At 30.4% G+C, this 23,777-nt stretch overlaps 2 protein-coding genes across 2 annotated transcripts; one reads left to right on the plus strand and one right to left on the minus strand.

Annotated features, from left to right (window-relative positions):
* Positions 1 to 11,896: 11,896 nt before the first annotated feature.
* LOC124418994 lies at positions 11,897 to 12,424 on the minus strand. The gene is made up of 2 exons (XM_046947050.1): positions 12,394 to 12,424; positions 11,897 to 12,318 (listed from the first exon to the last, which is right to left on the minus strand). Exons 1-2 carry the CDS (start codon positions 12,422 to 12,424, stop codon positions 12,062 to 12,064), a joined length of 288 nt encoding a protein of 95 aa, XP_046803006.1. The 3' UTR covers positions 11,897 to 12,061.
* Positions 12,425 to 12,988: 564 nt separating this feature from the next.
* Positions 12,989 to 16,305, plus strand: LOC111679979 (titin-like). The gene is made up of 2 exons (XM_046946587.1): positions 12,989 to 13,156; positions 13,227 to 16,305. Exons 1-2 carry the CDS (start codon positions 13,135 to 13,137, stop codon positions 16,073 to 16,075), a joined length of 2,871 nt encoding a protein of 956 aa, XP_046802543.1. The 5' UTR covers positions 12,989 to 13,134; the 3' UTR covers positions 16,076 to 16,305.
* The last annotated feature ends 7,472 nt before the right edge of the window (positions 16,306 to 23,777 follow it).

The raw sequence follows: 23,777 nt of genomic DNA on the forward strand, positions 1-23,777 counted from the left end.
CTTATATATGAATGCAGGTTTTAAAAAATAAAAAAAAAAAACATCATCAGGAAATTAATTTATATGAACCAAGTAAAAAGAGGAAAGACAATTTTCCATAAACTGATTTTTTTATGTTCCATCAATTATTTTTTTTAAAGTTTCATCAATTTTCTTTTCATAAAAAAGTTTCAAAAATATCTCTTCATTAAAAATATATATTTTTTTTATCAAAATCATTTTTCAAACAAAATTTCAAGGTCATCAAACAAAAAGAAACAAAAAACATATTTTATATAATTATTTACTGATAAGTCTCTCGTATCAATTAATAATTCTTTTCAAATTATCTCAAAGCATTACACATCATCATATCAGATGTCATGACCTTATGTTTCACAAATTTTCACTATCAATTTATAATTTTATTAAGACAAATTTAAATTTTTATTTATATTGAAATTTAATTTAAACAAATCACCAACAAAAAACAATTAAACGTAAATAATTCCCACCAAAAGAAGCAAATATTTGTCAATATTAAAAAATATACAAATGAATGTGCTTTTTCACTTAAAAAAAATCACACATTGAAAAAACAATAATATTTGATATGCATGAACCACAAATACATCTGTAACATATTTTTGTGATGTCACACAACAAATATAATGAATAATTTAATATTCATTCATAAACAAATAATAAAAAACAAAAAGACGGGTAAAGCATTAAATCAACAACAAAATAAATTTAAATAAATTCATACGAATTAAATAAAGCAATTTTGTATATCACAAAGGTGCAACTAGAACTGAACTAGAACTGAACTGGAACTGAACTAGAACTGAACTAGAACTGAACTAGAACTGAACTAGAACTGAACTAGAACTGAACTAGAACTGAACTAGAACTGAACTAGAACTGAACTAGAACTAGAACTGAACTAGAACTGAACTAGAACTGAACTAGAACTGAACTAGAACTGAACTAGAACTGAACTAGAACTGAACTAGAACTGAACTAGAACTGAACTAGAACTGAACTAGAACTGAACTAGAACTGAACTAGAACTGAACTAGAACTGAACTAGAACTGAACTAGAACTGAACTAGAACTGAACTAGAACTGAACTAGAACTGAACTAGAACTGAACTAGAACTGAACTAGAACTGAACTAGAACTGAACTAGAACTGAACTAGAACTGAACTAGAACTGAACTAGAACTGAACTAGAACTGAACTAGAACTGAACTAGAACTGAACTAGAACTGAACTAGAACTGAACTAGAACTGAACTAGAACTGAACTAGAACTGAACTAGAACTAGAACTGAACTAGAACTGAACTAGAACTGAACTAGAACTGAACTAGAACTGAACTAGAACTGAACTAGAACTGAACTAGAACTGAACTAGAACTAGAACTGAACTAGAACTGAACTAGAACTGAACTAGAACTGAACTAGAACTAGAACTGAACTAGAACTGAACTAGAACTGAACTAGAACTGAACTAGAACTGAACTAGAACTGAACTAGAACTGAACTAGAACTGAACTAGAACTGAACTAGAACTGAACTAGAACTGAACTAGAACTGAACTAGAACTGAACTAGAACTGAACTAGAACTGAACTAGAACTGAACTAGAACTGAACTAGAACTGAACTAGAACTGAACTAGAACTGAACTAGAACTGAACTAGAACTGAACTAGAACTGAACTAGAACTGAACTAGAACTGAACTAGAACTGAACTAGAACTGAACTAGAACTGAACTAGAACTGAACTAGAACTGAACTAGAACTGAACTAGAACTGAACTAGAACTGAACTAGAACTGAACTAGAACTGAACTAGAACTGAACTAGAACTGAACTAGAACTGAACTAGAACTGAACTAGAACTGAACTAGAACTGAACTATAACTGAATTAGAACTGAACTAGAACTGAACTAAAACTGAACTAGAACTGAACTAGAACTGAACTAGAACTGAACTAGAACTGAACTAGAACTGAACTAGAACTGAACTAGAACTGAACTAGAACTGAACTAGAACTGAACTAGAACTGAACTAGAACTGAACTAGAACTGAACTAGAACTGAACTAGAACTGAACTAGAACTGAACTAGAACTGAACTAGAACTGAACTAGAACTGAACTAGAACTGAACTAGAACTGAACTAGAACTGAACTAGAACTGAACTAGAACTGAACTAGAACTGAACTAGAACTGAACTATAACTGAACTAGAACTGAACTAGAACTGAATTAGAACTGAACTAGAACTGAACTAGAACTGAACTAGAACTGAACTAGAGCTGAACTAGAACTGAAGTAGAACTGAACTAGAACTGAACTAGAACTGAACTAGAACTGAACTAGAACTGAACTAGAACTGAACTAGAACTGAACTAGAACTGAACTAGAACTGAACTAGAACTGAACTAGAACTGAACTAGAACTGAACTAGAACTGAACTAGAACTGAACTAGAACTGAACTAGAACTGAACTAGAACTGAACTAGAACTGAACTAGAACTGAACTAGAACTGAACTAGAACTGAACTAGAACTGAACTAGAACTGAACTAGAACTGAACTAGAACTGAACTAGAACTGAACTAGAACTGAACTAGAACTGAACTAGAACTGAACTAGAACTGAACTAGAACTGAACTAGAACTGAACTAGAACTGAACTAGAACTGAACTAGAACTGAACTAGAACTGAACTAGAACTGAACTAGAACTGAACTAGAACTGAACTAGAACTGAACTAGAACTGAACTAGAACTGAACTAGAACTGAACTAGAACTGAACTAAAACTGAACTAGAACTGAACTAGAACTGAACTAGAACTGAACTAGAACTGAACTAGAACTGAACTAGAACTGAACTAGAACTGAACTAGAACTGAACTAGAACTGAACTAGAACTGAACTAGAACTGAACTAGAACTGAACTAGAACTGAACTAGAACTGAACTAGAACTGAACTAGAACTGAACTAGAACTGAACTAGAACTGAACTAGAACTGAACTAGAACTGAACTAAAACTGAACTAGAACTGAACAAGAACTAGAACTGAACTAGAACTAAACCAAATTTCTATATTTTAATGAAATTTTTCAAAACAAATTTAGAAAATTTGTTTTGAACAATAACATTTCCTAAACTAATCTTGTATTTATTATTTAAGTGATTTAATATTCTTCCATATTTCATATGCAAAATTCTTGTCATTATTACTCCACATTAAAAATGTTCTTTTGAACTTTCTCTGCAAAAATAAAAGCAGAACACATGAAAAGGAATAAAACGTAAAGTCAAATTTAAGTAAATTCAAATTCAATTACCCAATAATACTGGTAGAACATACTTATTAAGAATCCTATATGTGCATGAGTCAGTAACCAGCAGTCTGAACCTGTATAGTCAGTAAGTCAACCAACCAGTCAACCAACCATTTTACAAACTGCCAACATTAATTAATTAATGAAATTCATGAAGAGTTTTTTTCACCACTTTTTTCATCATTATTGCTTTCGTCTTCTACATACTTTTCCAACAAGTTTAAAAAAGAAAGAATACCTATTACTTAATGTTAAAGTTATTAAACAGCAGTCAGTATATAGGAATATTTAATTTTATATTAACGTTTCTTTCTTCTCGTTTTCGCTTCAATTTTAAGAGAACTTTAATAATTTGCTGAAATATATTAATTAAGTTTTGTATTTTTTTTCTTACATTTTATTATTTAATTAATCAAATTGTTTTATTAAAATGTTTACAAAAAATATGCATAAATAGGCATTAATTAATTCATATGTGTGTATATTTATAAAGATATCTGTTTTTATTATTAATATGTATTAAATTTTTGAAAGCATACAATTTATGCAAAAATATGTTAAATACATAATTTTTTTTCAATTTTCTATATTGCTTAAAAGGCATTATTTTATATTTATCAATGGTACAGTTGGTTTGAAGATTAAAAAATAGTAAAAAAATATTAATGCTTGTTTGTTATTTGAAATATCTTTGAAAAAAATTATTTTACAAAAATATAAAAAATTATTTTTATTAGTCTATGCGATCTAAAAAATAACTCGGAAATTATACTATTTTTTTAAAGGTAGATTCGAATAGAACAAAAATCTATTTTTTATTTTTTATGACATACAACGCTACCATTCTGCGGGGGCATGTTACCTTGGCGAGACCTCCGCCTTGGTGTTATTGCAATCCCGGGGTATAAAGAGGTGGCCATTCCTCCAGTCTGGCCGGGACTAAAAAATTTTTAAAATTTTCACTTTTTAACAAGAATTGTTTAAAATTATAAATTTTTTATTTTTAAATTTTCGAAAATTAAAAAAATAAAATTTTTCCCTATTTTAACAAAAAATTACAAAATTTTCTTATTTTTAAACAATTTACAAAAAAATATTTTTTTAATAAAAAATTTTAAAAGTTTTTACTTTTTAGGAAAAATTATTTAAAATTATTAATTTTTTATTTTTAAAAATTTTGGAAAATTAAAAAATAAAAAAATTTCCCTGTTTAAAAAAAATTTAAACTTTTTTTATTTTATAAAAAATTTTCAAAAAAAAAATATATATAAAATATTTTTTCACTTTCTAACAGGAATTATTTAAAATTATCAATTTTTTATTTTTAAAATTTTAGAAAATTAAAAAAAATACTATTTTAACAAAAAATTTCCAAAAAAATGTTTTTCACTTTTTAACAGGAATTTTTTAAAAATATCAATTTTTTATTATTAAAAATTTTCAAAAATTTAAAAGAAAATTAATTTATACGGAACATCATCTAATAAATTTACTTTTCTAGAAAAAAAATTTGCAAATATTTCTATTTTTGGAAAAAAAGAAAATTCTCATACCTCAGTTAAGTAAAAACTACCTTTATATGTTTGTGTATAAATAACTCAAAAAGTCTTCATAACTAATCCACAATCTAATAAGAAAACCATCAGTTTTCTACAGAATTTACATTTATTTTCTAGTTTGAAAACATTTACTACAAACCCTGCTGCACGATTCCTTTTGTGAAATATTTCATGCAAAATGGGTCAATTTAAAAACACCAAAAATCAATGAGTGTAAGACATTCTCAGTCAGTTACTTATAGATTTCTTGTACAACTGTTGACACTTGAACTGCTATCGCTCTAGCAATGCTAATACAGTAGTTGATGTAAACTTAATTCCACTTGAAGTGAGTAAATATTTGTAACGACATTGACTTTGTTGCACTAATGCATGTGATTGCCACAAATTGTAGACGGCTTTTAATGCTTGTTCTTGTGTGTGTGTGGAAGAGAGTTCCTTAGAAAACAAATAGCTGATTGGCAATTTGAATTGAGGCTTGAAACGAACAAATTTGTAAAAATTTTCAAAAGAAAATAAAAAAGAATAAAAGCAACAAAATTTAACTAAAATAAAACTTTAAAAAGAGTCTGAGATACAAAAAAAAAAACTTCGAGCAGAAACAAATAGTAAATTGAAGTCATGCTGTCATACACTTACGATTCCTTATTGAATGAAATTTAAAATATTAAAACATTTCCATACTTAAAACACACCATTCCTAGTACTTCAACCACTCACACATTTGCACGAGCAGAGTAAAGGGAGACGCTGCCAAAAGTATGCAAAGAATTTCAGTAACAAATTTATTATTACGAGAATGAGTATAAAGAAAAAATCTGTAAAATAAAATGCATTTCATTTACTACACTGCTGCACTCTTGTTAAAAATGCAACACAGACAGATGGGCTAAAGAAGAGTCTCGAAATCATAGCAACTGTGTCAGAGCTAACTATCTTTTCATCCGGTTACAATGCTATATGTTAATATTTACATATGTATGTATTGTAGACTTATATGGACACATGTATCCCTTCATTTATTTTCAAACAAATTAACAACTTACTCATATGGAAAATCAGTAAATTGAGTTTTCATGGAGTATTTCCTTGGTTGTTGTTCAGTTGGATATTTTTTTGGGGATGTTTTTGTTTGTAAATTATTCCATACTTCTCAATAAAATAACAATTTTTACTTGGTTATACGTTTGTAATACAATGGGTCAGATTGTCAACGAAATATCAATAACATTAGTTAAGAATTGAAAGCCTTTAAAGTTGGCTAATCCCTAAAAGAAGGCTTTTATTTACATATAGAACAATTCCAAACTGTAGAAAATATCAAGCCACTTAAAAAGGACTGCAGATTTTCTATAGAAAATTCCTAGCATCTAAAGGAAGGCTTCAGATTTTCTATATAAAATTCACTTAAGGAGGGCTACATATTTATCTCCCTAAGGAGGGCTTCAGGTTTTCTATAAAAATATCTGGCCCCTTATAAAGGGCTACAGTTTTACTATAAAAAATTTCTAGAGGCTCTTAAACAAGGCTTCACATATCTATCCAAATCATTTTTCAACCCACTGTACCTTCAGTTATTTAAAGCTCGAACAATGTTCGTTTGTCCAAAAAAATTTCAGTTACCAACCAATAGTAACCAACTTCCCACACAGCCTACTACTAAGTACTACTATAGTAATTTAACAATACCATTTGTAGTTTTTCACTTTCAAATATATGTACAAAAATAAATACAATCTGTATTATATCAAAGTTTTTTTTCAATATTTATTTTTTAAAATTTTTGCAATAATATTTAAATCTCTTGTTAAATTGTCAAAGTATTGTTAACAAACGTTTTGTTTATATTAAAAACAATGCAATGTGTAAATTTCAAAAACTAAAATAAAAACTAAGAAAAACAATGAAAAACGGAAATTCATATGTATGTGTGTGTCTGGTGGAACATTTATACATACAATATCGGCCGGAAATAAACAATTTGTTATCACTTTTCAATGCAAGTGTGTATGTGCATGCAAAAGTTGTTAACATTACTATGTGTGGTTAATATCAGAGACGCCCACGACAATATTTATGTGTATGTATGTATTAAAGTTCATAAAGTTATTTGTTTCCATACCAACACTATGTAGATGTGTGTAAATATTATGAGTATTTGGTAGTTTAATATCCAGTCAGTTAATATTGGAAGAAATATAACCAACTAATTCTCACGGAAAAATTTACATCAAAAAAAGGTAGATAGATAGACAGATAGATAGATAGATAGATAGATAGATAGATAGATAGATAGATAGATAGATAGATAGATAGATAGATAGATAGATAGATAGATAGATAGATAGATAGATAGATAGATAGATAGATAGATAGACAGATAGATAGGATAGGATAGGATAGGATAGGATAGGATAGGATAGGATAGGATAGGATAGGATAGGATAGGATAGGATAGGATAGGATAGGATAGGATAGGATAGGATAGGATAGGATAGGATAGGATAGGATAGGATAGGATAGGATAGGATAGGATAGGATAGGATATGATAAGATAGGATAGGATAGGATAGGATAGGATAGGATAGGATAGGATAGGATAGGATAGGATAGGATAGGATAGGATAGGATAGGATAGGATAGGATAGGATAGGATAGGATAGGATAGGATAGGATAGGATAGGATAGGATAGGATAGGATAGGATAGGATAGGATAGGATAGGATAGGATAGGATAGGATAGGATAGGATAGGATAGGATAGGATAGGATAGGATAGATAGATAGATAGATAGATAGATAGATAGATAGATAGATAGATAGATAGATAGATAGATAGATAGATAGATAGATAGATAGATAGATAGATAGATAGATAGATAGATAGATAGATAGATAGATAGATAGATAGATAGATAGATAGATAGATAGATAGATAGATAGATAGATAGATATATAGATAGATAGATAGATAGATAGATAGATAGATAGATAGATAGATAGATAGATAGATAGATAGATAGATAGATAGATAGATAGATAGATAGATAGATAGATAGATAGATAGATAGATAGATAGATAGATAGATAGATAGATAGATAGATAGATAGATAGATAGATAGATAGATAGATAGATAGATAGATAGATAGATAGATAGATAGATAGATAGATAGATAGATAGATAGATAGATAGATAGATAGATAGATAGATAGATAGATAGATAGATAGATAGATAGATAGATAGATAGATAGATAGATAGATAGATAGATAGATAGATAGATAGATAGATAGATAGATAGATAGATAGATAGATAGATAGATAGATAGATAGATAGATAGATAGATAGATAGATAGATAGATAGATAGATAGATAGATAGATAGATAGATAGATAGATAGATAGATAGATAGATAGATAGATAGATAGATAGATAGATAGATAGATAGATAGATAGATAGATAGATAGATAGATAGATAGATAGATAGATAGATAGATAGATAGATAGATAGATAGATAGATAGATAGATAGATAGATAGATAGATAGATAGATAGATAGATAGATAGATAGATAGATAGAGATATAGTTTGTTTGTTTTTAAATTCTTCCATCTCCTGTGGTCACATTGAGCATTTCATTTTAATTAACAAAACTAACAATTATTGTTTCTGTCAAAATAAAATTAGTTTGTACATTTTTTTCCAGAATTTTATTTGTGGTTATGTTGTTGCCGTTGTTATTTTTCGTTATTTTATAAACTCAGTAAATACATGAGTACATATTTGCCACATTCTCTAAATATTTACATTTGTAGTAATATTTAGTAAATATTTACAACAACACTTTTCAAAACTAAATACCCAATTTATTTGCATATTTACACTGGCATTACATTGGCGTCAAATTTCTAACACACACTTTTGAAAAATAACAAAAAATTTATTTTTAGAATTATAAGAGTTCATTTTTATATTCAATATACATATTCGGTTGTCATTTATTTTAAATGCGGGTTTTAATGATTTTTCTATTGCATATTTTATAGTTCGATGTACATATATGTTTGTATAGATAATGTATTCTTGATTTCAATAAACAGTTTACAATAGAGATTTAAGATTAAAATTTAAAATTTTAATAGAATAAATGGAATTATGCTGTTATTATTTACTCTGGAGTGTTGAAAAGTAAATTTAAATTTTGTGTATATTTAAATCAAAATGTGCTTTAAAAGGAATGTGTTTTAAAGCAACTATTTGAAATATTTACTCATGTATTCATAAATACTTAATACAGTTATCAATAGTTTATTAAAAGAGTTTTATATGGAAAAGTACTTAATAAAACATTTATAATTTTTTAATTGCTTTATGCATACCGGTGTCCTATTGCTTATTGCCTAGCAATGTGTGTATGAAATATTTGCTTCTTAAATACATGCATTGGCTTTTACAGAATTCCTTTCTTAATCTGTATACCCTACACAACTAATCTTGGGAGTTGTATAATGGTTTTGTACTAATGGCTGTAAAATCTAAAGATATGTATAAATCTTAACCATAACTGGATAACACATAATCGACTATGCTCGACTATACTTTCCTGCTTGTTATCAAATGACTTTTCAACATATGTATACTTTATTTTGTGGAATTTACTTTGGTTAATGCTTTCACTTACAAACCTAATTAATGTATTAGTTCAAAATCCACAAGACAATAACAAGATTAACAAGGATGTTTCTTTACTACCACTTGTAGAAAATTCCAAAAATACTAATAACAAAACAATTTACCATAAAGTTATCTCTGAGAAGAAGGTATCACAAAATTTACCACATATATTGAGAAAATTAAGAAAACTCCCAGGTAAAATGTTCAAAAGGTACCAATTTAATATCAAGTAAGAAATTACAGTCGGACGAGGCCGACCTATATGGACGGCCCTACACTTTTTACAAAAATAAAATATGATTTAATTGCCATAATAAAGCATTATGTTGAATTGAACCTTGCCTCAGATATATTTCCATACTAATCCGTTTGTAGACATTTAAGTGAAATTTTAAAGGGGGCTTTTCATGGGGGCTAGGGTCATATGAAAACCTTATGAAATAATGGACCGATATAAACCATTTTAAACAGGCTTCGTCTATGTTACCATAGAAGATCATGTGTCAAATTTCATTGAAGTATCTAAAAAATTGCGACCTGTAGTTTTATTACAAGTTTTACAAGTCCTATTCGAGGTTTCAGTTGTATAGGGACTGGGTGAAATAATGGACCGATCTTAACTGTAGTTTGATTACAAGGTTTACATGGACGGACAGACAGACCGATTGGTATATTTTACGGTGGGTATAAGATCAATATTATTGTGCGCTACAAATATCAGCACAAACCCAATAGAACATCCCCACTAAAGTGGAGTAGGGTATAAAAAGTACCAAAAAGGCTGATTGATCTCTTACACAAGTCTGAGCATAGACCAAGCAATGTTTCACATGGTACCCGATAACTTTCCCCCGGGGGCATGTTACTCTGTTTAAAGACCCCATTTGGAAAAGAGAGCACTCTGCATGTATTGGTACCACCAGTCTGCTGAAAATATGGGGTCGAACTAAAGAGCCACATAGACTGGTAATACGGGTGTTTCATTGCCCGCAGACTTCTTCCTAGCTGATCAGTTGGTTGATGTCCTTTTATGATCTGAGGTTTAAACTCAAATACAGGGAAAGAGAATGCACAGTGAAATCTATGATTCGGGATAAGTTCGGTGATGTTGCCGAGAGAGTGACAGTGGGCTTAAGTGTTGGAAATTAATAGTTTTTAGGTGTATTTGATACAGGATGAATGTAGAAGTATACGGATCTAACACTCCAGTATACCTGATGTGAGTGTGTCGGATGTTGTTCTCTATGGGTATGAAAAAATCGTGTGAAGTACACGATAAAATTCCATCCGTATAACAATAACTAAGTAAGATGGAAACAGCTGTTTACAAAAAAATACATCCCTGATCTAATGCAACTTGCTTAATTATTTAAAAAATGAGCAGAGAGTGTTCTCTGTGAGTAAGAACAAAGTCGGTCTATCGAATACGTCTCTATGTGCTTTTGCCGATTCAACATAGACCATCCCATCTGCGTGGTTATAAACTTGGTTGTACATTAACCGGTAGAACCAAATACCATATACCGTGTAAGATACCTATTGTGGGCTCTTTCTGTGGGTTAAAAAGACCACAGTTAAATACGGCCAACATGTCAGGTGTTCACATAAATCATTTCACCATTCAGCATCCGATATCACTGTTTTTTATTGAGTTTAACAGCATTAAATTGTCTAAATCTTCAAATTTTCTAACCAGTTACTGCCGGTCCACACTAGGAAACTTTTGTTGGGAAACTTTTGATTTTGCATGAGGGAGAAAGAGAAGGAATATCATTCATCTCTCTCGCGGTACGGAGTTTCCCCGGGAAACTTTCCCGTACTCGAAAATTTGTTTTTTGTTATTCTTCTCATTCGTACAACAACAAATCAATGCAATTAATAAGTAGTTTCCGAAACAAAAGTTTCTATGTGTGGACATTTAGAAAACTTCAAAAGAGAATTAAGAAAAAGTTTCTCTACGAAAGTTTCCTAGTGTGGACCGGCACTTAGACCTGGTGCTTTTGTTGAGAAACTTTTGATTTTGTGTGTGAGAGAAAGAGATGGTTGATATTTCTTTCTCTTTCTGTCACACACAAAAATCAAAAGTTTCCCAAAAAAGTTTCCTAATGTGAATGAGGTCTTACTAAACTGGTTGATCTTTGTCAAAGTCACCACTTTCACCAGTCTCATAATAAATACGATTTAGCATTAGCTGGAACTTAAAAATTTGGATCTTAAACTTAGAGTAGTGACAATCTTGTTTTTAGTGGCATAATTAAAACAAACAAAACAAAACTTTTACTTTGACTACAACTCTAAATTTTTAATTCAATTTTAAGCTTTTATTAAAAACATACTACTAATCCTGCAAGTAGTATATAGATATCACGTAAATATGAAACTGGTAAAGTTTTACACAAAGATTATCTAATTAATTTAAAATTTCCATATACAAACTAAGCATGTTTGAGTTTGTTTTATTGTTCTATAGCATTCTGACATTTCCTTTATTAAATTTCCAACTCATTTTCTCTACACTTTGGCGCACCACTCTGTTTGCACTTCCAATCTTCAATGATAACAAACGGTTTATGAGGATGTTCACAATTGTAGGCACTCATTAGGCATTCTCCTTGAAATTCCTGCTTACACTGGCCATTAGTGGCACATAGTGTCAGATCAGAGTTTGGACAGCTGTAGGCACATTTATGGGGTGGCAAGACAGTAGGTATGTGTATGAATTTGCAAGTCGTTTGGGAAATGAAAACTGCAAAAAGTTGTTATTAAGTGAAGTGGTAGGTAGTAGTAGAAGTAATGGAAATTTTTACTTTTCTGAACTTACATAATAATGTTAAGAATATTAAGAATTTCATATTGTTTAAAAAAAAAAAATTCCAATGATCTTATCTTAAGTTAACTAGGTTACTGTTAAAATTCTGAAGATAAACTGGTTTATTTATAAGAAATTTATGGCAAACTTTTAAAAGATATTTTTTTAAATATAGAAACAGATGAAATATTTAACAATTATTGCATAATTTCTACAATTACAGTATTGTTCGTAAGCCAAGCAATTTTTAATGATTAAAAAAAGATTTAAGTAAATAATTATTAATGAACATAAAAAAATCAACTGTTCCTGCAAACTTGAGTCAATTCAATAACTTGCTTAGTTTTCAAACAATACTGTAAATATATTTGTCAAATATTTTTTATAAACGCCAGACATCTTTAACGGATTTCAATAAATTGAAGACACCTGTAATGTTTTTAAAATAACATAAATTTAATAATTTAAGTATTTGGGAATTTGTTGCATTTTACAATAACCGGTTTTTTACAACGATTTGTTTAAGAACACTGAAACTGTTTGGAATTTTAATTTTACATATAACTTGCTGTTAATTTGCATACGATATCAACAACAAGGAACACAACAATGTATTTTGGGACATTTAAAGAATAAAATAAAGTGAAAATTTTCTTAACTTACACAGGCCAAACAAATTACAAAAGGTATAAAACTGTTGTTTAAAACCCCAAAACTGTACAGTCTTTTGTAAAGACTTGAAAGGATTACAACATGAGATTTCTTATAGTATTAGGTAAGGTTACGTTGAAATGCCACAAAAAAAAAAAACAAAATATTAAACTTTATTTTAAAATAAATTTCAGCTCTTCTTTGCTGTTGCTATGCAGTTGAGCAATCAACTCCAGCAACGCAACAAGGTGAACGTCTGCCAGCTCAACATATTAAGGATTTTGTTGAGCAACATATTAAACATGTTAAGCAACAGATTCCTTTAGTGCAGCAACAAATTAAGGAGGGAAAACTTAAGGTTGAAGTTGAGCAACCTAAAATAAATGGTCAACAAGTACCGCAACATATTAAGCAATTTATTCAGGCACACATCAGTCAGGTCTTGCAACATGTTGCCCAACAGAAGCAACAAAAACAGCTACACATTCCTTTAGTATCCACTCCCACTTTAGGTGTGCCACCATTTGTGATTCAAAAAATTAATAAACTACAGGAACATGTTAAAAATATAATGCAACAAGCGGAAAGTCATATTCCCCAAGTCATTAGCCAACAAAGAAAACAACAACAAGATCAACAACAAAAACAACAAAATTCTGAAGTAGTTGTGAAAAAAGTTGAGCCCACCATGGAAATTCCCGATAAAGTAAATAAGGTTGTTCAACAAGTACATCAACATGTACCACAAGTTGTGGCACATCATGTAAAAACTAGAGCAATCAAAGAGAAACCAGTTTCTCAGGTACCACAACATGTTGCTGGACAAGGTAAAGTCCCTTCTCTAGTTGAAGAAATTGTCAAACAAATACATTCTCATGTACCGCAAGTTGTAAAGCAACATGTTTCCAAGGTTCATAAAAGAGAAGTGCAAGTTCCCGGTCATGTTCAGGAAGTAGTTGAACAAGTTCAACAACATGTTCCCCAAGTGATTCAACAACATGTTGGTGCAGCTGAAAAGAAGGTCGGACAAGAAACCGTTATTCCTCCTAAAGTTCAAGGTGTTGTTGAACAAGTTCATCAACATGTACCCCAAGTAATTCAGCAACATCAACAAAATCAAGTTCAAAAGAAACTTGGTCAAGAATCAGTTATTCCGCCTAAAGTTCAAGGAATTGTAGAACAAGTTCATCAACATGTACCCCAAGTGATAAATCAACATGTTAATCAGATTCAAAAGAAGGCGGGAGAAGAAACCGTTATTCCTCCTAAAGTTCAAGGTATTGTTGAACAAGTTCATCAGCATATCCCCCAAGTACTTCAACAACAACATTCGAACCAAGTCCAACAAAAAGCTGGACAACAAACCTTAATCCCTCCTAAAGTTCAAGGAATTGTTGAACAAGTTCATCAACATATTCCCCAAGTAATTCAGCAACAGGTCAATCAAGTTCAAAAGAAGTCCGGTCAAGAAACCGTTATTCCCCCTAAAGTTCAAGGAATTGTAGAACAAGTTCATCAACATGTTCCCCAAGTAATTCAGCAACATGTTAATCAGGTCCAAAAGAAAGTCGTCCAAGAAAGCGATATTCCCTCAAAAGTACAAGGCATTGTAGAACAAGTTCATCAACATATTCCCCAAGTAATTCAGCAACAGGTCAATCAAGTTCAAAAGAAGTCCGGTCAAGAAACCGTTATTCCTCCTAAAGTTCAAGGAATTGTAGAACAAGTTCATCAACATGTTCCTCAAGTAATTCAGCAACATGTTAATCAGGTCCAAAAGAAAGTCGTCCAAGAAAGCGAAATTCCCCCAAAAGTACAAGGCATTGTAGAACAAGTTCATCAACATGTTCCCCAAGCAATTCAGCAACATGTCAATCAAGTTCAGAAGAAGTCCGGTCAAGAAACCATTATTCCTCCTAAAGTTCAAGGAATTGTAGAACAAGTTCATCAACATGTTCCCCAAGTAATTCAGCAACATGTTAATCATGTTCAAAAGAAGTCCGGTCAAGAAACTGTTATTCCTCCTAAAGTTCAAGGAGTTGTAGAACAAGTTCATCAACATGTTCCCCAAGTAATTCAGCAACATGTTAATCAAGTTCAAAAGAAGTCCGGTCAAGAAACCGTTATTCCTCCTAAAGTTCAAGGAATTGTAGAACAAGTTCATCAACATGTTCATCAAGTAGTTCAGCAACATGTTAATCAGGTCCAAAAGAAAGATGCACATGAAAAGCCTGTAATACCAGCTAATGTCTTAGGAGTTGTTGAACAAGTTAATCAACATGTACCTCAAGTAATTCAGCAACATGCTGCTCAGGTTCAAAAGAGAGAAGTACAAGAGAAACCCGCAGTTCCGGGTAATGTTCAAGGTATTGTTGAACAAGTTCAACAACATGTTCCCCAAGTAATACATCAGCATGTCAGTCAAGTCCAAAAGAATGTCGGACAAGAAATAGTAGTTCCACCCAAAGTCCAAGGTATTGTTGAACAAGTTCATCAACATGTTCCCCAAGTAATTCAACAGCAAAAGAAAGTCGAACAGGAAACAGTCATTCCTCCTAAAGTTCAAGGAATAGTTCAACAAATCCATCAACATGTACCGCAAGTTATTCAGCAGCACGTCCAACAAGTTCAAAAGAAGAATGGACAAAAACCCTCCCAAATCCAACATGTTCCACAAATCGTAAGTCAACATGTAGCTGTCGTTCAACAGAAAGCCGGTCAACAACAATCTGCACTAAATTCCCACATCCAAAACATTGTTCAACAAATCCATCAACACATACCTCAAGTTATCAATCAACATGTAGCTCAGGTCCAAAAGAAAACTGTAGTTCCTGAAAAGTCTTTACATCAAATCATTAATACCCATGTTGTTCTGAAACAAAATGCCAAAGTACCCACAGATATACAATCAATTACTACTCAAATTCGTAAAAACGTAGCTCAAGGAGTACAACAACAAGTTAAAAATGTTGTCGTTGAACCATCACATGTGCAACAGGTCCAAGATCAAAATCATGTTGTTCCTGTCAGATCAATGTAAATCAATGTTTGTAAGTACTCTGACATAAATTGGAAAGCAAGTTAAATGTCATGTGCCCCTCACCACGAAATGTCCATTGAGAAATTAAATTTTAGAATCCATTTAAGAAATCCCATTTAAAAGATTATCCACTTCATAATGCCGTTTATTCGTATCTTCATTTTAAACATGCTTTACATACAAAACGACTTGAAATAAAAAGTATAATTCGTGATTATAAAGAAAATAAATCATGTCTTCTTGTTATTATAAATAATTAGGAAACAGTCCTCAGCAAAAACTTTTATTGCCTAGTAAAGAGTTAATATCATAAAATGTGCTTCAAGTCATTATGTGACCATAACTGGAGGCAAGTATGTACTACGCTCGCATACAAATAAGAGGTTAAATAAGTATTTACGATGATGCCTTGTTAATAAGGAGTTATTACTTGTAAAAAATTTAAGTATAAGTTGTTGGGTAATTACAACTCATTATTATGTTTTCGCTGGGAAAATTGTTTGCACTCTTCATATGGATGTAGTAAATGCAACATATTTAAAATATATATTTGTAAAAACAAAATTTTGGGAACATTTACTTAAGGTATGCAGTAGTTGAAAAAGATTTCTCCATGGATTTATAGCTTTTGAGTATTTTATTGTACCAAAAATATGCACACAATACTTGTATGATTTAAAGTACCGCGTTGGAAAATTATCGTAAAATAAATCTTGATAGAAATATCGTTGGTACAAAACTTATAGAATTATTTTACCACAGACCCGATGAATGAACCTTGACTGCTTAGTGTTTAAATTCACTCATAAAGATATTAATCGCTTACTTTAGTTCTATTACGCAAATTATCCATACAAAATTCTTACATTCTTCAGAAAATTATACCTTAGTTTTTGGATTAAAAATTTGTCGGCCAGTGTAATTATTAAAATTTTCTTAATATTCGTTTTCTTTTAGTAAATTTTCTTTCATTACTTTTCTTGATAAAATGTTGAAAATGTTATTTAAGTTGTATCCCAACACTCTCCAAATGAAATGCAATCTAACATTAAGTAGAATCCCAATTGGGGAGCTGTGTGTGAAGAGCTCAACAAACGAAACAGATTACAATGGTGAGGCCAAAAAAGCATTTTAAAAATACATGACATTTTATAATGCAGTTGTAACGAATGTCTATAAAGCATATATACATCTGTATATTAGGGTGAACGCCGTAAAGTCTTTGCGGACTAAGAGTGGAATTAGAAAATCCTTTCAGCGCTTTGTAATATTCGATTAATAACTGATAAAGGCCATACAAAACACCATTTTATGACAGGTTTCGATAATTACATAGCTAAAGTCTATAAAGATTTGTCCATGCAGGACCTCAATCCCAATCTACCTGTAAATCTAAATCGAAATCTATCTATCTATCTATCTATCTATCTATCTATCTATCTATCTATCTATCTATCTATCTACCTACCTATCAATCTGTCTATCTATCTATCTATCTATCTATCTATCTATCTATCTATCTATCTATCTATCTATCTATCTATATATCTATCTATCTATCTATCTATCTATCTATCTATCTATATATCTATCTATCTATCTACCTATCTATCTATCTATCTATCTATCTATCTATCTATCTATCTATCTATCTATCTATCTATCTATCTATCTATCTATTCAGCCATCTATCTATCTATCTACCTATCTACCTATCTATCTATCTATCTATCTATCTATCTATCTATCTATCTATCTTTTTGGAGATCCTTAATGTACACATGAATACAGCTATTTTAAAACTCTTCAGTTTAATAAAACATTGTTTAGAAACATTCGTGTCAGTACAAAAAAATTAAATCGTTTCTGTATTACTGCATCAGGAACAGTAAGTTAAGATTAAACTTAGATATATCTATGCATATGGAATAACCGTTAAGAGAAAACATATTCGTTTTAAAAGTGGTATTTCGTGCTGACTGTTTTATTTAGTTTCCTATGGTTTTCAAAATTCGGCACAACATTGTGTTAATTATTCGTTTAATTTATTGGAAATATTTATGCTTAAGCAAAATCTTTAATATACCTTAATTTTTTTAAGAATTAATAAAAACTATCTATTCTCTTCCCCATTTACATTCTAAACAATCCTAACGGCAACTGTAACATGTGTTAAAAGCCCACCGAAAAGAAAACAAAAACCATGGCCAAATTTTACAAACGCAACAATCAAAACAAACAACAAATTGCATGTTGTTTTTGTAAGGGTAGTATTTATTGTAGAAGTGTTTTTACAATGCAATCGGTGTGACCTGATCCCTACTATACACAAACAAATTGCAATAACACTGCTATCGCAAAAACAAAACAAACGCACCAACAAATTTCATAAACAACAACAACTGCTGCTGGAGATTTTAGCAAGTCACGGCCTGTGTCAAAAACAATGCTATGTTTTGTTATTGTGTCAGTTGTTATACAACAACAACAATAATACAAAGATGTTTTATTAAGAATATCATACGATTATGATAAAATAGTTAAATTTACTAAATCCTAACAAATGTTTTTCATGCAATTTGTTTTATTTTGTAAGTATTTGTTGCAAATTTTACAAAAACAAACTTACCTTTGTACATATTTGAGGTTGCCTGTGCGAAGCGATAGTGGGTGGCGGCAGCATTCCGAAACTACTTAATTTCTTATGGGGACAAACACTAATACACTTAATTACATATATCTTTATTATTTTCACTTAATTAACACTTTTTTTAATAAATTATTTTAAAAACAAAAACTTTTTACTCGCGTCTTCATAAATTTTAACAAATTTGCATCCGCTTAGTTTAAAGTTTAAAGGAGAACTAACAAACAAAAGAAAAAGATGAATAAAAGAGAAAAGATAAAATATAATACGCACTTTCTATTTACTTATTAACCTCCTTAAGCTATGCTAAGAATCTAGCGTCTTTGGATTATGCACAAGTATTGGCAACACTGTGCAATTTGGCAGTTATTATTGTTACATAATTTCAAGAAAAAGAATCTACTATTTTCGTTATTTTTTGTTATTTAAAGTAGGGTTCTATAAATCGACATTCGAATAATCGAACAATCGACTTTTTGTCTAAAAAAATCGAAGTCGACTATTTTGTTCCAAAAAAGTCGATAACTCGACTATCGTCTATGAAAAAAGTCGAAAATAGAAAAGAAAATAGAATAGAAAAGTCGAAAAAAGTCTGAAAAAGTCGAAAAAAGTGTAAAAAGTCGTAAAGTCGGAAAAAGTCGAAATGTTGGAAAAAGTCGAAAAAAATCGGAAAAATTGAAAATAATCCGAAAAAGTCGAAAATAGTCGAAAAAAGTCGAAAAGTCGGAAAAAGTCGAAAATAGGAAGAAGTCGAAAAAATTCAAAAAATTGCAACAAATAGAAAAAATATAAATAAAATTTTTTTATATACTAATAATAATAATAATAATAATAATTATAATAATAATAATAATAATAATAATAAAGTCGTAAAAAGTCGAAAAGTCGGAAAAAGTCCAAAAGTCGGAAAAAGTCGAAAATAGTCGGAAAAAGTCGAAAAGTCGAAATAAGTCAGAAAAAGTCGGAAAAAGTCGAAAATAGTCAAAAAGTCGGAAAAAGTCGAAAAAAGTCGATTATTTATAAAACATTAAAAGTCGAAAAATCGACTTTTAATTAAATGAAAAAAGTCGAAAAATCAAAAAAGCGACTTTTAACTAAATGCAAAAAGTCGAAAAGTCGACTTTTCATAAAATGCAAAAAGTCGCAAGTCGACTTTTCATAAAATGCAAAAAGTCGAAAAGTCTTTTCAACTATAGAACCCTAATTTAAAGCAAATTTTAACATCCATTGAACAATATTGTTTATATAAATAATTAATACAGAATAATATACATATTAGAAAACACAGTATATTAAAATCAGCCTTAAGATAGGCTACATTATTTGTTTTTATATAAATAAAATATAGTTATGTCTCCAACTATAATAACATTGCGCATTTAATGCGTTTATTCTTTGAGAAATGTCAATGAATGTGTAAAAATTAAACACGCAAAATCCTTAGCATACTCTTCAAGATTAAAAAAAAAACTGATAGAAAACTGATTTTGACATTTTAGCTCTTTCCTATCATTTTCATATTCTACTTTTTATTAGTTCTCTTTTAAGCCTTAAACTAAGCGGTTGCAAATATGTTAAAATTTATAAAGTGGCATTTTAATATTAAGTCTTTCATAATATATGAAAAATTAAAATAATTGAAAGTATAAGTTAAGTGTCTAACAAGTGCTAATAACAAAAATAGTGTTCACGTGTATTTTTTAAGAAATTTCTAGATGCTGACGTCAACATCCATCACTATCTTGTGAAGAAATCAATTATAGAAAAACAACAAGTAAGAAAGTTATGAATATTAAATGTGATTTTTTTTTGTCAAAAGCGTTAGTATTGTTGCACTTTCTTTACAACTGTTATTATTGTTAAATTGTTGTTAATTCAGTATTGTAATTGTTTCAAAGGTTTTGCATTTTATCCACCCTTTTCTTTTTATTGTTGTTGTTTGTTTTGTTTTTGTTTTAGTGACGTCACTGTTTTTGCATTTTGGTTTAAGTAGAGTTGTTTTCCACTTACTGAGAGCTCAGTTAGCTATTACGTTTTGTACCGTGGTGAGTTAGTTAAATCGTTTTTGGCTTACGGAAGTTGACGTTAGGAACCTGACGTAGAAACTAATTCTTACTTGTTTTTTACTTACTGAGAGCTCAGTTAGCTATTACGTTCTGTACCGTTGTGAGTTAGGTAGTTAATTCGTTTTTGGCTTGACGTTAAGAACCTGCCGTAGAAACTAATACTTACTTGAGTATTTTTTAATGTTGGCGTTTATTTTGTTATTGTAACACCATGGAATTAATGTTGTTAATGTATTTTGACATTATAATGTTTTGTTTGTGTTGTTGTTGCTTTTGGTCGTTGTAATGTTTTGTTTGTTTATGTTTTTGAGGATTTTCTATGTTTTTTGTTGCAATTACATTAACATTTAAATTTTTGATTTATTGTGAATGCTTAGACGAAAATAATTAACAATAACAAACAGCATCATATGAGAAATGTTATTCTGGTACTCATTTTGCTTATTTATAAAACAAGACAGAGCAAGTACAACATGTTACAAATAAAACTGTGTGTTGTTGTTGTCTACAAAGGCGGAGTAAATGAGAGCCTATTAAATTGGACATTTTGGTACTTTTTCGGTAGGTGGTTGTACTTCCTTAACCACTTACTTTTCAATGACTACTACTTACCATCTGCATTACTTTGAAGTTCCTCAGTAATGACTCTCTTTTAATCTCATATAGAAATATGTACTTTATTTTCGCACTTTGTTTGCACATTTTATTTAATTGCTCGTTAAGAATTGTATTTGAAAAAATAAAACATTAAATTTTTATCTGAAAACCAGAACATTTAACTAACAAACCGAAGTCCTTAATTCGAATTCTCAGCTGTGTAGTTGTTGCTGGGGTTGACAGCCCGGCTGTCGGTTTTCTTAGAGCTCTCAAAGCTGCCTATATGCTAACCTACGGACTGTAACGGGCTGCATGCAAATAACATCAGAGCCCCACTTACACGAGGAAGCAAAGGTCCTCCCAGTCAAGGAACATAATGTCATACTGAATAAATAGTTCCTCCTGGGATGTCACCGGAGGAGTCATACCAACTTTAACATCACACAGTTGGATGCTCCCACGAGGCATGTCAGGAAGGACCTTTGTGTATACGAGGATAGCATACCAAGGTATGTACAGGATCCCTTAGCTCAGAACTCGTATACAGCAGCCTACTGGTCCCGCATAGACCCCAATATATGCCCAGCATGTGGACAGAGTCCCCATGATACCCACCACATATTGAACTGTGCACCCACCCTACTTCACTTAGCCCAATGGATTTATGGACTAACCCTTCTGAAGTAGCCCAATTTTTTGGCTTGGACCTAAATTCAGAACCCCCGGATTAAAAATTCTTTAGTTTCAGCTGTTATAACAACAAGAACAACATCTTTGTACTTCTTAAAAAGTGACTTCGATATCTATTAGAAGTTATTAATTTTTTAAGGTCCTGTTCATTTGATAAAATAAACAGTATAACCAACATAAAACTTGCCAAAAAGTTCTAACCCCAAAGAAGTATAAAGTTTTTTCCATTTGTGTCTACATTTTTGCACAGCAATATCTTTTCCCCCTCAAAATTTTGCCACATGAATAAATTGCTCATTTTAAAGACATTTCAAATAATTATGCATGTATAGTTATGTTTCTTTAATCAAACTAATTTTCCATTTAAGTTAAATAAAACTTTTATATGCTTAAACCATTTTGTTTATATGTGCATAACTACAACAAATGAGGTGGTAAAGTCGATATGACATTTTTCTTATATCTATGATATTTAAAAATTAGTTAAATAACACTAGTCGAATTCAAATTTCATCGCGATATTTAGCAAGTTAATATCGAATGTTAATGTGATTATCTGAAAAGCGATTTATATGGATCCAAAAAAATGATCCGATTAAAAAAGCTTTAGAGTGCAAAGGTTCTACAAGTTCTTGTGTTTTTAACACAATGATTACATGGATCGGAAATCGTACGAATATTGCTATACGCACAATTGGGACGAACGACGAATTTTTCGGAACAAATTTTCGTTGTCAGATATAGAACACACTAATGTATATGAAAATACGCACGTATAACGAAATTCGTCATACGTAACGAACTGTGCGATAGTTTTATTTCTATTTCTTAAGAAGACGAACGACGAATTAAATGGGGAAAATTGATTTAAGACCAATTCCGGTGGCCCGAATTTTCTGAAATTTGGCGGTTGTAAGTACAGCTAATAACAATACAATATTATATTCGAAAATTCGAAGTTATGTTCGAAAAAAATTTTATGGTCTTAAAATAACCTCTGGGTCATAAAAACTAAAAATAAAAATTTCGAAAATTCGAACTTAAGTTCCAAAAATTTCTAAAAATTTTGAAGATGTTAAATAAATCTCAAAATTGGGGATATTCACAAAAATATAATTTCAGTTCTTTTCGAGGCCAATTTTTTACATTTTCTAATTTCGAAATAATATTCGAATAAATTTTAAATTATCTCAAAATCGTGAGATAATTTTTCTTACTTTTTTCAATTTCGAACAAAAAATTTTTGAAATGAATTTGCAGTTCGAATAATTTGATTGTGTTCTATTTGACGAATTTACGCAACGAATTGTTGTCGACTAGTTCGTCGTGCTATACGAAATTCGTCGTTCGTCCCAATTATGTGTATACCATATATCTAAATAAACTCAAAAAGTAATTCTAAGTCTATTATGAATCAAAAAAATTACATTGCAAATATCATCACAAACGTATAATACCTATGTATATACCCACGATAGTGAATGTTTAATATAAAAAAATGTTCAACAGATGAAGGAATTAAACTTTGATGCTGCTTCGTAAATTTGCCAGTAACTCCAGCAATAAAAGTCAATTATAAGTTGATGTCTTCCTGCTTCGAGCAACATTACCGCACAGACACTAAAAGCAACAACAAATTTTTTTAATGCACTGTCATCATGATGGTGTGTAAATTTTGAAATTTAAAATGAAACAAACTTAT

Source organism: Lucilia cuprina, chromosome 3, assembly GCF_022045245.1.
Source record: "Lucilia cuprina isolate Lc7/37 chromosome 3, ASM2204524v1, whole genome shotgun sequence".
Lineage (NCBI taxonomy): Eukaryota > Metazoa > Arthropoda > Insecta > Diptera > Calliphoridae > Lucilia > Lucilia cuprina.

What these genes read in the sequence shown, in the direction of transcription:
- LOC124418994 (XM_046947050.1), bottom strand. Translation starts at nt 12,424, where the DNA reads ATGAAATTCTTAATATTCTTAACATTATTAT. An exon ending in AATATTCTTAACATTATTAT is followed by an intron (nt 12,319 to 12,393) that starts GTAAGTTCAGAA and finishes AACTTTTTGCAG; the next exon opens with TTTTCATTTCCCAAACGACT.
- LOC111679979 (XM_046946587.1), top strand. Translation starts at nt 13,135, where the DNA reads ATGAGATTTCTTATAGTATTAG. An exon ending in GAGATTTCTTATAGTATTAG is followed by an intron (nt 13,157 to 13,226) that starts GTAAGGTTACGT and finishes AATAAATTTCAG; the next exon opens with CTCTTCTTTGCTGTTGCTAT.